This window comes from Petaurus breviceps, unplaced genomic scaffold (genome assembly GCF_028583685.1).
Source record: "Petaurus breviceps papuanus isolate PSGF00001 unplaced genomic scaffold, PetGlider_PUasm1.0 90825, whole genome shotgun sequence".
NCBI classification, from domain to species: Eukaryota; Metazoa; Chordata; class Mammalia; order Diprotodontia; family Petauridae; genus Petaurus; species Petaurus breviceps.
This window is the reverse complement of record NW_027187353.1, coordinates 1,480,205-1,493,568: the sequence shown is the minus strand read 5'-3', so window position 1 is coordinate 1,493,568 and position 13,364 is coordinate 1,480,205. Positions and strand designations below refer to the sequence as shown.

Below are 13,364 nucleotides of genomic sequence, written 5' to 3'. Positions count from 1 at the left end.
AAGAGAAGAGAAGAGAAGAGAAGAGAAGAGAAGAGAAGAGAAGAGAAAAAAGAAAACCAGCAACACACAGGCCAATACATTTTCATCTGAATGGGTGTTTTCCACAGGGGCAGGGAGATGGGTGAGGTGATCTCTCAAGGTCTCCTAAAAGGTTCCATGTCTCCAGCCAGAAAAAAAGACTCCCAGACCCACCCACCTCCCACCACCATAGAGCCCTTTCCCTGGGCTAGGCGGGAAGTGAGTCAGGCCAGAGAGGCAGTGAGTAGGAAGATGGGGAAAAAAGAGGAGGGGACCCTGTAGGGACTTTTGGCCCATGCTGAATAGGGCAGAATCGGCCCTTCTTATCGTCTTCATCACTGCCCTCCCTGCGCCTGCCCCGTGCCCACATCAACAGCAAGGGGTGGAAATAGTGAGCAGAGACTGGGTAGAAACCCTGGGGGCGTGTCTGGGGGAGGGACTACTTCTCATCGCTTTTTGCCCACACACCAACTGATGTCCTAAGAGAACTAATTGTCACACCTCAACCCTTTGTAGCAGCTTCTCCATGGAGAGAGACGGGCCTGGCCTGACTGTGGGTTTTAGGAGGAGAAAACCTGCCAGTGACTTCATCCTTCCCCCACCCAGCCAGGTGTTCCAGGAGACAGAGGGCCATAAGCCTTCTGGGAGCCATAGGGAGGTGTCCCTCTGTGGGGGAGGGGTTCTCAATTTGGAAGTGATTTGGAACAGGATCCAGGTGACTGATAGTCACATACTCTCCATCTCTCTCTCTCTCTCTCTCTCTCTCTCTCTCTCCCCTCTGTCTCTGTCTCCCTCTCTCTCTCTCTCTCCTCCTCCCTCCCTCCCTCCCTCCTTTCTCTTCCTCTCCCTCCCTTTCCTCTCTCTGTCTTTATCTCTGTCTCCCTCCCTGTCTCTCCCTCCCTCCCTCTCTCTTTTTCTCTTTCTTCCTCTCCTCCTCCTCTCTCTCTCTCTCTCTCTCTCTCTCTCTCTGTCTCTCTCTCTCTCTCTCTCTCTCTCTCTCTCTCTCTTCTCTTCTCTTCTCTCTCTCTCTCTCTCTCTCTCTCTCTCTCTCTCCCTTTTCTCCCTCCATCTCTCTCTCCCTCTGTCTCTTTCTCTCTGTCTCCCCCTCTCTGTCTCTCTCTCTGTCTGTCTCTTTCTCTCTCTCTCATCCCCACATCATAACACACATCCATGCTTCATGATATACAAGGACTGCCTCAAAATGCATTCATCCTCAAGACATAAATTTCAAGCTGCTGGGATATTAGCGTTATTCTGTGCCAATGTCTTCATTTTACAGACAAGGAGCCTGAGGTCCAAAGAGTGACCATGAATTGCTTATGGTCTCCAGGTTCCGAGCCTAGATCTTCTGACTCCAAATCCAGGCCTCTTTGCCCTGTGCTCCTTCCCCAAAAGAGCGCGATGGATAGCAGGAATTCCAGCCTGAGGATGTGGGGCATGGTGCTTCCTGTGACCACCTACCTATTCTGTATCAGCATCAGACCATCTCTGGTCCTTCCTCTCAGAAGACACTATGGCCAACCTACTGTTAGTGATGGAATTAGAATTATTTTAAGTTACTTATTTTTTTAAATTAACAAGTATTTACCTTCTCTCCCTCCTATTGAGAAGGAAAAGAAAAAGAAAATTCTTGTAGCAAATAGACATAGTCAAGCAAAACAATTTTTTTAATTAAATTTCTTGGAGTTCTTTTCCCCAGCAGCAGCGATGAGTTTGAACCAAACCAAACCAGTGTCTCTTGTGAGCAATAACGTGTTTCTGAAGCCGGCAGTCAGGGGTTCGGGATGCAGCCCAGGACTGAGGAACCAACTGTCTTCAGTGAACTCTAAGAAGCCTGCCCAAAAATGGTGCCCACAACCTGAAGCCTCTTAACACATGTATAGTCATACATGCCCACACCAAGGCACTAAGCTTTTCTGAGCCTCAGTTTCCACATCTGTAAAATGAAGGATCTGGACTAGCTGAGCTCTGGGGTCTCTTTCCAGCTCCAGAGCTCCCTAACATCGTGTGTCCCTATGTACACGGACACACGATGGTCAGACTTGCCTGTTTTGAGCTCCCCGGACAAAAACAAAGTTGAGTCAACACTCGGTCCACAGGGTTCTTGTCACAACTACCTGGTGAATAAGAGGCCTATGTGTGTGTTTCCTATGTGCATGTGACGACACCCCATCTGTTGAAACCACAGGCCCTCTGGCACAGTCTCTACACATCTTCCTTTACACCCCATATAAAGCCAGAGAGCTATGAGACTCCGCCAGACCTGCCTCCCTGCAGCCTTGCTCTTGTTTTGTGAACACTGGTGCCCCTGATTTTCTAGGTTTTGTGTTTTTCCCATGACCCTCAGCTGGCAAGGCCATTTGGAGATCAGACACAGGAGGGGCCGCTGTTGTGATGTATGCATGTTTACCTTCCGCTGGCCCCAAGAGTTCCCGAAATTCCTCCAGGCAGGACCCCACCCCACTTCCCCATCAAAACCTCCCCAGCCAAGTTGTTTGTAGCTACGGCATCAGGTTTCAACCTGGAAAGCAGCTGCATCCTGACCTGGTTGTTCTAATTTGCATATGGAGTCTGGGTTCTTGTAGTTAAAAAATAATTCTGATGACACAGCATTCATTGCTTAGGGCAGAGGGGCCCCGGAATCAGGGGAAACTGAGAAAGAGAGTTTCAGAAACCACACTCAGCTTGTCTCTGCCCCCATGCCAGGCTTCTGGCACTGGCAGCCTGCCTTCTCTCAGGTCCCTCCCTGCTCCAAATTGGATAGTTTTGTGATATTTGGAGATTATTCACAGCAGTCCATCACCAACTTCTCCTCAACCTTAAACTCCCCCCCCCCATTCATATCTTAGGCCAAGTCAGGAGGTGTGGTGAGGGCTGGACCCAGAGGGTTGTGTGTGTGTGTGTGTGTGTGTGTGTGTGTGTGTGTGTGACAGAGACAGAGAGTCAGAAACATAAAGACTGAGTGTATTCCAAATAAAATACAAATGATTTCAAAAGATCACAGGATTATGGAGTTCCAGACTGGGAAAACTCTTACCAGCCAGTGGAGAGCTGACCTTTCCCAAAATCTCTGCCCTTCAACACTGGCCTTGTGTAAACTGAGGCTGACAACAGCCAAGTAGGCAAATATCTATTGAGCAGCAGATCTCTGAAGACCCCCCCATTCCTCAAAGGCAAGAATGTGTCCTGGCCAAGTCCTTTGGGTCACCAGACCCCAGCTCCACAAGAGACATTCAGTTCATCATCTTCATCCAGACCAGTCAGTGCCTCAGAGAATCAGAGAAGGTGCTTGGGCCCCAAGTCTGGCTCTGCCCCCCTAACCTGGGCCATATTAACTGCCAAAATCATTCTCTCCTGCTTCTACTACCTTGTGGCAAATACAGGGCTGTGGGATTGTACAGAGGGTGCTGAACAAGGACCTCCCAGGTGGTGAATCTGCTCTTTGCTGGCTCTGTGGGGGTCAGAAATTTTTTTAAATGACTAATGATACTGGGGATTATGATGCTGGTTAGCTTTTCCAATTGTTTTCCCATGAATCATCTCATATCCTCTATACATGATGGACACAAATCTCTTTGAGAGAGGCAGGGTGATATACAGCTAGAAAATCAGTGTTGGAAGTTAGGAAGTCCTGGGTTTGAATCCCACCTCTGACCCATACTGACCGGATGACCTTGGCCAAATCACTGAATCTCTCAGGGCTCTAGGCCACTCTCTAAGACTCTCAGTTGTGGGGCAATCACTGATCTGCATTTGTAGATGGAATCCCCTCTCTGGGAGTTCCCTAAACCAATTATGTCAGAGGTCTAATCCCCCCCCCCAAAAAAAAGGAGATTGAATCCCAGAGAAGTTGTTACCTGCCTAAGCCCCACATAACTGAGACCCAGATCCCAGCCAACAACTAAGTTATTCCCTCACAACCCTCCCTTCTGGTGCTCTGTTCCACTCCAGGTCATTGTATATGTTGAAGATGTCAATGATGAGGTCCCAGTTTTTACCCAGCAACAATACAGCCGGCTGGGGCTACGGGAGACTGCAGGCATCGGGACATCTGTCATTGTTGTCCGGGCTACAGATCGGGACACAGGTGAACCCTTCCTTTCCCCCTCCACCAAGCAGAAGTCCAGTCTATGTGTACTTATCCATTGGGAGAGACACATCATGAAATTTAATAGGGATAAGTGTAAAGTTCTACACTTTGGTTCAAAAAACAAATTTCCAGATGGGAAGCACCTATCTGCCTCAGCTGCAACTTCCATGTTAGTGAAATGAAATCTCAGCATGAGCCAGCAATGTGACCTGAGAGCCCCAAAAGCTAGTTAGACAATGATACTAATACCAAATAACTAAGGATGATGGTGATGATAGCTGGTATGTATATAGCACTTGAAAGCTGACATAGGGTTTTTACAAATATTTTCTCATCTGATCCTCATAACAACTGTGGGAGGTAGGTGCTTCATCCCTGCTACTTACAGAAAAGGAAACTGAGGAAGCCAAAGGTTAAGTGACTTGCCCGGGGACAGTCCAGCTAAGACACCAAGGTCATAGTCTGCATTTGAATTCTGTGCCTCAACCCTTAATACTAAAGGTTAAAAGTTTGACTCGTGGGGGAAAGGGGTACTTCCTCGAGAAGTAAAATCCTACAGGTATAAATTTCCACCATTTGCAAGATAAGAAAATGGAAGTTAAATGATGTTCCCATAGTCATATAGCTTAGGGACCATCTAGGTTAGGATTTAAAGCCCTAAGTCCAGCCCCTTATTCACTGCACCACGAAGGTGTCATTGTCTTCTCCAAATTAGCATCTACCTACCTGTGAAGCAGCCATACTTCAAGTCCCCTGATTGATATGGAAGTTTACAGTTGACATTAATTTTTAGCCATTAGCAAGATGGCCTTGCTGAAAACTTCCATTTAAGGAAATATGCAAAGATTTGTAATACTGTTCCTGAAAAATAGCCCTTTCTGCTCCTGCTCAAATGCTTTCAGGTTTGAAACTCCATTTAGTTGTGTGAATCTCAGCTTTTGTAATGATTAAAGGTATGATTGACAGAGGACTTGAGATCATAGATTGTCTTAGAACCAACACACGGTATATGGTCTCTCATTCTTCCCTACATTTCATACCAAAATCCAGACCAGAGTATGGGAAGCAGTGCATGCTGTGGCCCTCCATCTCCACGGGTCCCAGATAAGATCGTGGGGTGGGGCAGGAGAAAGATTTCACTCATGACCAACCTGAGTTTAGAGTAAGTTGTCTGGGAAGGGGAAGGATTATTTTGTAAAGGAAATACAAAAACTTCTGCCCTACTTCTAGGGGATGGTGGGCTGGTCATCTACCGCATCCTGTCGGGCTCAGAGGGGAAGTTTGAGATTGATGAGAGCACAGGTCTCATTATCACCATTGACTATCTGGACTATGAGACCAAGACAAGCTACCTGATGAATGTGTCGGCTACGGACCAGGCACCCCCATTCAACCAGGGCTTCTGCAGCGTCCATATCACTCTCCTCAATGAGCTGGATGAAGCTGTGCAGTTCTCCAATGCTTCCTATGAGGCCACCATCATGGAGAACCTGCCCTGGGGCTCTGAGGTGGTGAGGGTACAAGCATTCTCCATTGACAACATCAACCCGATAGTCTACAGGTTTGACCCTTACACCAGTCCTCAGGCCCGGGCCCTCTTCAAAATTGATTCGGTTACGGTAAGTTAGAGGATATGGCAACAATGGGTGTGGAGGCAGTGGTCAACAGACTGCCTATTTGCTCCCTTTGGTCTCTCCCCATCTGGATCTTCCCTCTCCCCAACAGGGTGTGATCACTGTCAATGGCCTGGTGGACAGGGAAAAAGGAGACTTCTATACCCTAACAGTCATGGCAGATGATGGGGGTCCCAAAATTGATTCCACTGTGGTAAGTCACCTAGAGTGATACAGAAAGCTAGCCTGATTGACAGCTTGTAGCTTTGACTGACCCTGAGAGGAGGACAAAGTCTAAACAGGAGAGATGACGTAAAAGGGATGGGTATCAGTTCAGGTTAGGAAAACAGGATAAGGAATAGATTCCAGGATTTGTCCTACAGTCTTAGTGACCTAGAATAGCCTTGTGCCTATGATATTCCCAGAATTGTCCCATTCTTCCCAGAATCATACTGTCCTGAGCCTAAGTTATAGTATGGAACACACCCTTCTCAGGGCCCCCCTGGACCAGATTTCCCAAATTCACACTCTGGGCATTAGAATCAAGGCAGGGGGGAGTGAGGATGGTATAAGACAACCAGGGCATCCTCTCCCATACATTATTAAGTCAGACACCCCGAGTTCTTCTACTAGGCCCTTCTCCCATTGACCAGATGATTATCAGCCAGAAGGACCAATGGAATTAATAACCATTGTATTTCTCTCCACTTCTTTCCTGCTGTCCCCTCTGCAGAAGGTGAGTAGAAGAATGCTCTGGTTTCTTCTCCCTTTCTGTCTTCTGGTCTGCGGGTGCTGTCTGCTCGGGACCCTGCATGAGACTTAGCCATGAGCCTTCAGCTCGCCCTCCTTCCTTCCAGTGGACAATTCTAAGCAGAGGGCTTAGCAGGTCTTCACCCCTTCCCTGCATGAATGTTCTCTGTTCTGGTCTTTTCTTGCCTTAAGCCAACTCTGCCAAACAGTTCAATAAGTATTGATCACAGTCTTCTTAGGTGCCCAGGTCAGTGTTAAGTCCCAATAGGAGAAGGGCAAGTACAAAATGAAGAGAAACAAGGGGGTGTTGCCCCCAAACATTTAGACTAGGCTGACACACAAAATGGAAAGCATAAGAACAGTTCTCTGCCAAGTGCTGGATTCATTGATACATACATGCTTTGAGCAGATCTCAGGGAAAGGGGAGATCGCCTAAGGATATAATAGTCAGAGGAGACTTTTTCAGAATTGCAAGACTTGAGAAGCAGGTTGGTACAAGGGGAAAGTTCTGGCTTTGGAGCCGAAGGGTCTGGGTTTGAATCCCAGCTTGGCCACTGGGGTTCTCCAAATAGATTCTCCCTTTGCTCTTGGGATCCCTCTGGGTCTCAGTTTTCCCATCTATAAAGTGAGGAGGTTGCCCTAGATGGCCCCCAAAGGCCTTCCAGCTCCAAATCTATAATCCTATAACTTCAGTTGGTTTTAGAGGAAGGGAATAATTTGTACTGAATTGTTAAGGACATTCTAAGAGGGAAGGAGAAGGGAAAACATAGCCCTAGAAAAAGATGCAATGGCTAACCAGGTAAACATGAGTGCTTGGGTTTGGGAAAAAGGAGGAAGAGGAGGAGGAGAAGAAGAATAGCTACTATTTATATATAATGCTTTAAGGTTTGCAATTTATAATTATTACTTCATTTGATCTTTACAATAATCCTGGGAGTTCAGTGCTATTATCCCCATTTTAAAGATGAGATAATCTTCGTAAAGTACTTGGCAATGTTACTGGAATATAGTAGGCACTATGTCAATGTTAGCTATCATTATTATTTTACATTTGGGAAAATTAAGCCTGAGAAGAGTTAAGTGACCTGCTCAGGGTCACACAGCTAGTGTGAGATGGGATTCAAACTCAGATCTTCCTGACTCTACACTTATTTACTAGCCACCTACCTGCCTAAGAGAATCAGAGAGTCCCAATTATAGACAATTTTCTATTATCCAGGTGTGGCTAATTCACTATGTGAATCCCAGTTGAGGCAGGATCCCCCTATCATCCCAGTGTGGGCTTTGGCAGCTGCTCCTGCCATCCCCTTCCCCTCCTGTGGTCAGTCGGTGTTCACTCAGGATAGATAGGCTCATTTTAATATTGGCCTAAGAGAGTCACTGGAAAGGAAAATTTGCTGTGGGAGAAATAACGTATCGTGCATTTCAAAAGCCAGACATAGCTATCTTTAGGCTATTTGCATCACTGCCTCCATCAAGAAAATTGAGAATCATCCACGTCTGGTTGCCGGTAGTTTCCAATGCAATTCGTGAAGGGACAGGTTGGCTTTGAGCAGCTGTCATGCCATTTGGTCTGTGACACTGTAAGGAAATTGGTCCCCTGACCCACCTTTCCTGAGTGTTTTCTCCTTCCTGGTAGGACCATAGAGTTGGAGCTGGGATGGACTTTCAAGGTCATCTAGTCCTCATTTCATACCTGAGGAACTGTAGACCCCAAGAGGGTGTAGACCCCACGGTCACACAAGACTTGTCTCTACTGGACCATGTCCCCTGAACTGCTGTTACAGGCTGGCTCCCTTCTGTTCCCACCAGTGCTTGTGTGATTCCCCCCCCCCCAGAATCTCCTGACCTCAGAACAGATCCCTCTTACTTCACCTCAGCCTCCCTGAGACAAAGATCAGCCACATATCCTCAATATGCCCAAAACCGAAACCATCCGTCTGCTGCCGCCTGCCCCTTCTCCTAACTCCTCTCTTTCTGGCAGTGACACCACCACCCCCAGTCACCGCCAAGCCTCATCGATGTCATTTGGCAACATCTTCCCACTTCTCTATATTCATACGGTCACCACCATAATAGTTCAGGTCCTTCTCAATTCTCACCTGAATTATTGCAGTGACTTCCATTACAGTCTCTGTGGTCTCTCCTTTCTCTCTTCTCCATTCCTTCCTCCACACAGCTGCCAATATCACCTTCCTAAGGTAGTTTCCATTTTAATGTCACTATAGTACTCAAAAGCCCTTAGTAGCCTCCGCTATCATCTTGAGAATAAACTCCAGAAGCCTTGTATTTAAGGACCTCCAAGATCTAGTTCCAACTTACGTTTCCCTGCTAGGTCCCCATAAGTATACCATATTCCAAGCAAATGGCTACTCCTCAAATTAAAGTGTCATCTCCTGCCTCCCTGCATTTACTCCCTCCTCGTCTCTCTGCCTTTTGGAATGCTTCCAGAATAAGTTCAAGCACCAATAATGTTCCCCATAGAGCTTTTACTGATTGCTGCCCCCACCCCAGTGTTCTTTTTTTCTCCCCCACATTTTGCTAGGGGTGATAGGGAGCCATTGGAGTTTATTGAGCAGGGGGATGACATGGTTATATCTGCTCTTTAGGGAAATCCCTTTGACAGCTGGGTTGCCAGAAGCTTGTGGCAGGGAGACCAACCAGCAGACTACTGCAATAACGTGGTGAGGGGAGGGTCTGCACCAGGGTGGTGGCAGTGTTAGAGGGGAGAAAGCAGTGTATACAAGAAGCATCATAAAGGTGCAATAGACTGTCCTTAGCTATAGTAATGGGGGAGTTTGGGGAGGAGGGTCAGTTTTAAACATGTTGAGTTAAAGATACCTATAGGACATATAGTTTGAAATGTCTGAAAAGCAGTTGGAGATATGAGGCTGGAGGTTAGGAGAGATTGGGACTGGGAGATTGGGAGAGATCTGAGAATCATCAGCTTAGAGATGGTCATTGAATTCATGGGATCTGATGGGAGCCCCTAATAATATAGCCTAGAAGGAAGAGAAGAGGATGCAGAACAGAGCCTTGTGGGAGGTCAACAATTAGTGGGCATGACCTGGTTGAAGATTCAGCAAAGGAGACCTAGAAAGAATGGTCAGAGAAGTAACAAGAAGAACCAGGAGAAAGCCTAAGATCAAGGGGAAGATGGCTATCAGTGTGCCCAAGGCTTCAGAGAAGTTGAGCATAAGGATTGAGAAAAGGGCATTCAATTGGACCATCGAGAGTGTTAGGGACTTTAAAAGGAGCAGTTTCAATTGAGCAATGAGGTTGGAAGGCAGACCACAGAGAGATGAGAAGAGGGTGAGAGGAAAGGAAGCAGCAGTGCCCATTATAGACAGCCTTTTAGCTACAGATGGAAGGAGAGGAATGAGACAATAGCTACTGGGGATGGATGGAGCAGATGAGGGTTTTTGAGGACGAGGAGACAAAGGCAAGTTTGTAGGCAGCCAATAGAATGGGAAAGTTTGGAGATAAGTGAGTGGATGACAGGGGGAACAAGTTGCTGGAGAATACGGTATAGAATGGCATCACATGCATTTAAAGGGGGTTGCCTTGGTAAGGAGAAGGGCCCCCCCATCTCCATCCTCCAGATTCCTTGCACAGAACCTCAGTCAAGGTTGCTGCCTTAAATATACCAACTCCTTTTCCCTCCAGCCCCAAACTCTCTCTAACACGTGGGGGAGGAGGGGTGTGGGCAGGGGCCTTTTAAAGGTGACACAGTTTCCTCTGCTAGGTCTCAGATCAGGAACCTGAAACCACAACTCGATTCTACCTTTCTCCACTCCCCAGAAGCCTCTTCATCCTCTGCCCTGAGCCTAAGATGCAGGACCAGGGCAGGCATACTCAAATGCAGGGGGTCTCTAATAACAGCCAGGGTGGATTTCAGCCCAGAGCATCTTCTCACCTCAAGATGTTGTAAACGGGAGCCGGGAGCCCCAGCACAGAGGATGCAGAACAGAGCTGGGAGCCCCAGCTCAGCCCCAACACACAACCACATTCCTGGACTCCTCTTTCTGTGATTCTCCTTCTAACCCTTCCATTGGTCAGCTTCGCCACTCAGGGTCCCAACTCTCCTCCTGACTAGCAATCTGCCTGCCCCTTCCTAAAGTCTCAGCCCACTCACCATGGCCAACGTCAAAGGACCCCAGTCTTGGCACTGCTCTCTGCAGCTTTGGCCACAAGACAATCATGAGAAATGAGCAGATAAAACAGACCCTGAAATAAGTGTAACCCTCATTTTGCTGCACCCCCAGAGGCATCAAGCCTTGAGGACCCAGGACCCCTCCTGCTAATTGGTCAAACTGTTCGAAATTCCTTGTGTTCCAATGACTTTTCCTTAATCAGCGACAGAGGAGGAGTTCAATGCCATGACATTGAACACAAAATTGAGCAAAGTAGTTTGAATACTATTTCATTACAGTGAAATAAGGAAATGGGATGCTTAAGCCTCAGTTTTCTCATCTGTAAAATTATCTCTAAGGCTCATTCCAGCTCTAAAATACTATAACTAGTTGTGGGTGGAGAGGGGGGGGGAGGAGCAAGTAGAATGGTTTGGCCGTGAAGAAATGGAATAGTTTATCCAGAAAGGAATGATGGTGAGATGGTTTTAGGCCCTTCAGTGAAGATGCCTTCACACACACACACACACACACACACACACACACGTCCTGAGCTTTCAGCATCAGATAAAGTCAAAGCCACACCCAAGATCCTTGGAAGGAGCACAGACGACAAGTCCTTCCTTTACATGTTCCCTATAAAAAGAGAGGGGCAAGAGGGAAGAATCAAAGAGGGGCAGGGCTTTGGGATCTTTCCTTTCTCTTCCGCCACTGAAGGCCTGGGATCATGGAGAATGAAGTTAGGCCAAAAGAGGGAAGGAAAACAATTGCAAATGAACAGAGGGGAAAACCCTATTTCCGCTGAAATAAAGAAGAGTACAAATGCTCACATAATCTATAGGAAACCATGCAAAGCCCACAGTGCATGGATCAGGAAAAGAGGCTCAAAGCTAAAGGCTTTATCACGCTTCTCCCCTGCCAGTCCCCAGCAAATCACAGAGCCGCATAAAATGGGAAGCAGGCAGGGCAAGGAATACTGTGTGTGTGTGCGTACGCGTGTGTATGTGTGTGCATGCTTGTGTGTGCGCGCTCCCGTGTGTGTGCGCCCGTGTGTGCGTGTATGTGTGTGCACGCATGTGTGCGTGCATGGGGGTAATTTATTGCATGGCTATCATGAGGAACACATCCTGGAAACCTACTCAGCATGATCAGCCACTTCACAAAAAGGCCAGCACTGTTGACTCAAAATAAATGTGTGAATTTGCATGTACTTTGCATGTTCCTTATGTTACATCAATAAGTTATATTAGCAAGCATGGAAACCCTCTGTTCCTTCCTCTGCCCCAGATCACTCCACCTCCTCCTACCCTACACCCCATCCCCTACTCTGCAAAGAAAAGCCTGGGCCCCTTTCTGTAAAAACAACAGGCTGGGTTAAAAGTGGTAGAGACTCAGCTCCACCCTAGGCCACGCCTGTCTTCCAGCCCCAGCAGTTTTTCTCGTTTTATTCCCCAAAGTGGATTTCAACCCACATCAATCAGGATGCCGTTGTGAGTTCCGTGAGGAATGTGGAGCTGCATGGCCTCTAGCAGCCCACCTCTGGGCTGAGGAGGGCCTGAGTCAGAGAGAACAGGGGCCACAGACCACATTTCTCCACCTTCCCAGGTCTACATCACGGTGTTGGACGAGAATGACAACAGCCCTCAATTTGACCCAACTTCTGACTCCCTTGTCAGCGTGCCTGAGGACTACACTGTGGGACGCCGGGTAGCAGTGGTCACAGCTCGAGATGCTGATATAGGCAGCAACGGGAAGGTAAGGGCCACACCACGCCACCCAAGTTCCCTCCTGAGTGGGAAGGACAGTGTGGACAATTCAGCTAGAGGGGAGGAAGGTCATCAGGACTTCCATTGTTCGTCAGCACGGTCAGTTCAAACTTGGCCTTGACCTGAAGACAAAGCAGGCCAGATGCAGTCTTCATTCAAGCTCTTAGACCAAGTTTGGACCCAGCAAGGTTGAAAGTGGGGTCCAGGCTCCCAAGGAGGGAGCCCTGGGCACCAGATGGCCCCTCCTCAGGGTTTGCATCCTCAGTGTGATACCCATCTCAGGCTGTCAATCATATGAGCTACAAATCACAGCAAGCATGTTTGCACACACTATGTATACATCACAGGAGGCACGTGCCTACCCACAACCCCATAGCTCCCAAATCATCCAAGCAAATTCAAACAAACATTTACCCAGAATGTGTCTGGCACCTAGCTAGGCACTGTGGGTATTCTTTTTGTCCCGTTCTGTGTTTTCACCATTTGGGAGCTCCCAGGCTGGAACCTGCCTCCTCCAAAGAAGACCCCCAATTTGTCAATAACTTAGCATCTCAGAATCACTGAGATGTTGACTGACCTAGCCACTATCACACAATGTTAGAGGCAGGTGCTGAAGCCAAGTCTTTCTGACTGGGATCCACTACATTAAGCCACACACACTGCCCTGGTGATACAAAAGGTAAAAACAACCCAATCCCTGCGCTCAAGGAGCTTACATTCATGGTGTGAACATAGTACGATCTTTTGCCTTTCTTTGTAGCCCCAGCCCTTGGCACAGTGCCTGACATACAGGAGACACTAATTGACTGACTGGCTGAACCTGACTAGGCCGTATCGTCCCCTGCACTTATCCATCAAACAACCAAACTACTAATAAGCATTTATTAAGTCCCGGTTCTGTGCTTGGCACCAGAAACAAAAGGAAAGTGAGACTGGCCCTGCCCTCAGAGAGTTTGCATTTTAATCAGGTGTGAGGCCACAACATGTTAGTTTAAGA

General features: G+C 47.6%; 1 protein-coding gene across 1 annotated transcript in view; it reads left to right on the top strand.

Moving 5' to 3' along the window:
• The window catches only part of CDH23 (cadherin related 23), a 620,897-nt gene that overhangs the window by 497,925 nt on the left and 109,608 nt on the right, over positions 1-13,364 (top strand). The window contains exons 30-34 of the mRNA XM_069071099.1: positions 3,970-4,105; positions 5,339-5,727; positions 5,834-5,935; positions 6,455-6,457; positions 12,207-12,356. Coding sequence (XP_068927200.1) covers positions 3,970-4,105; positions 5,339-5,727; positions 5,834-5,935; positions 6,455-6,457; positions 12,207-12,356 — 780 coding nt within the window. The remainder of the gene's footprint in view (positions 1-3,969; positions 4,106-5,338; positions 5,728-5,833; positions 5,936-6,454; positions 6,458-12,206; positions 12,357-13,364) is intronic.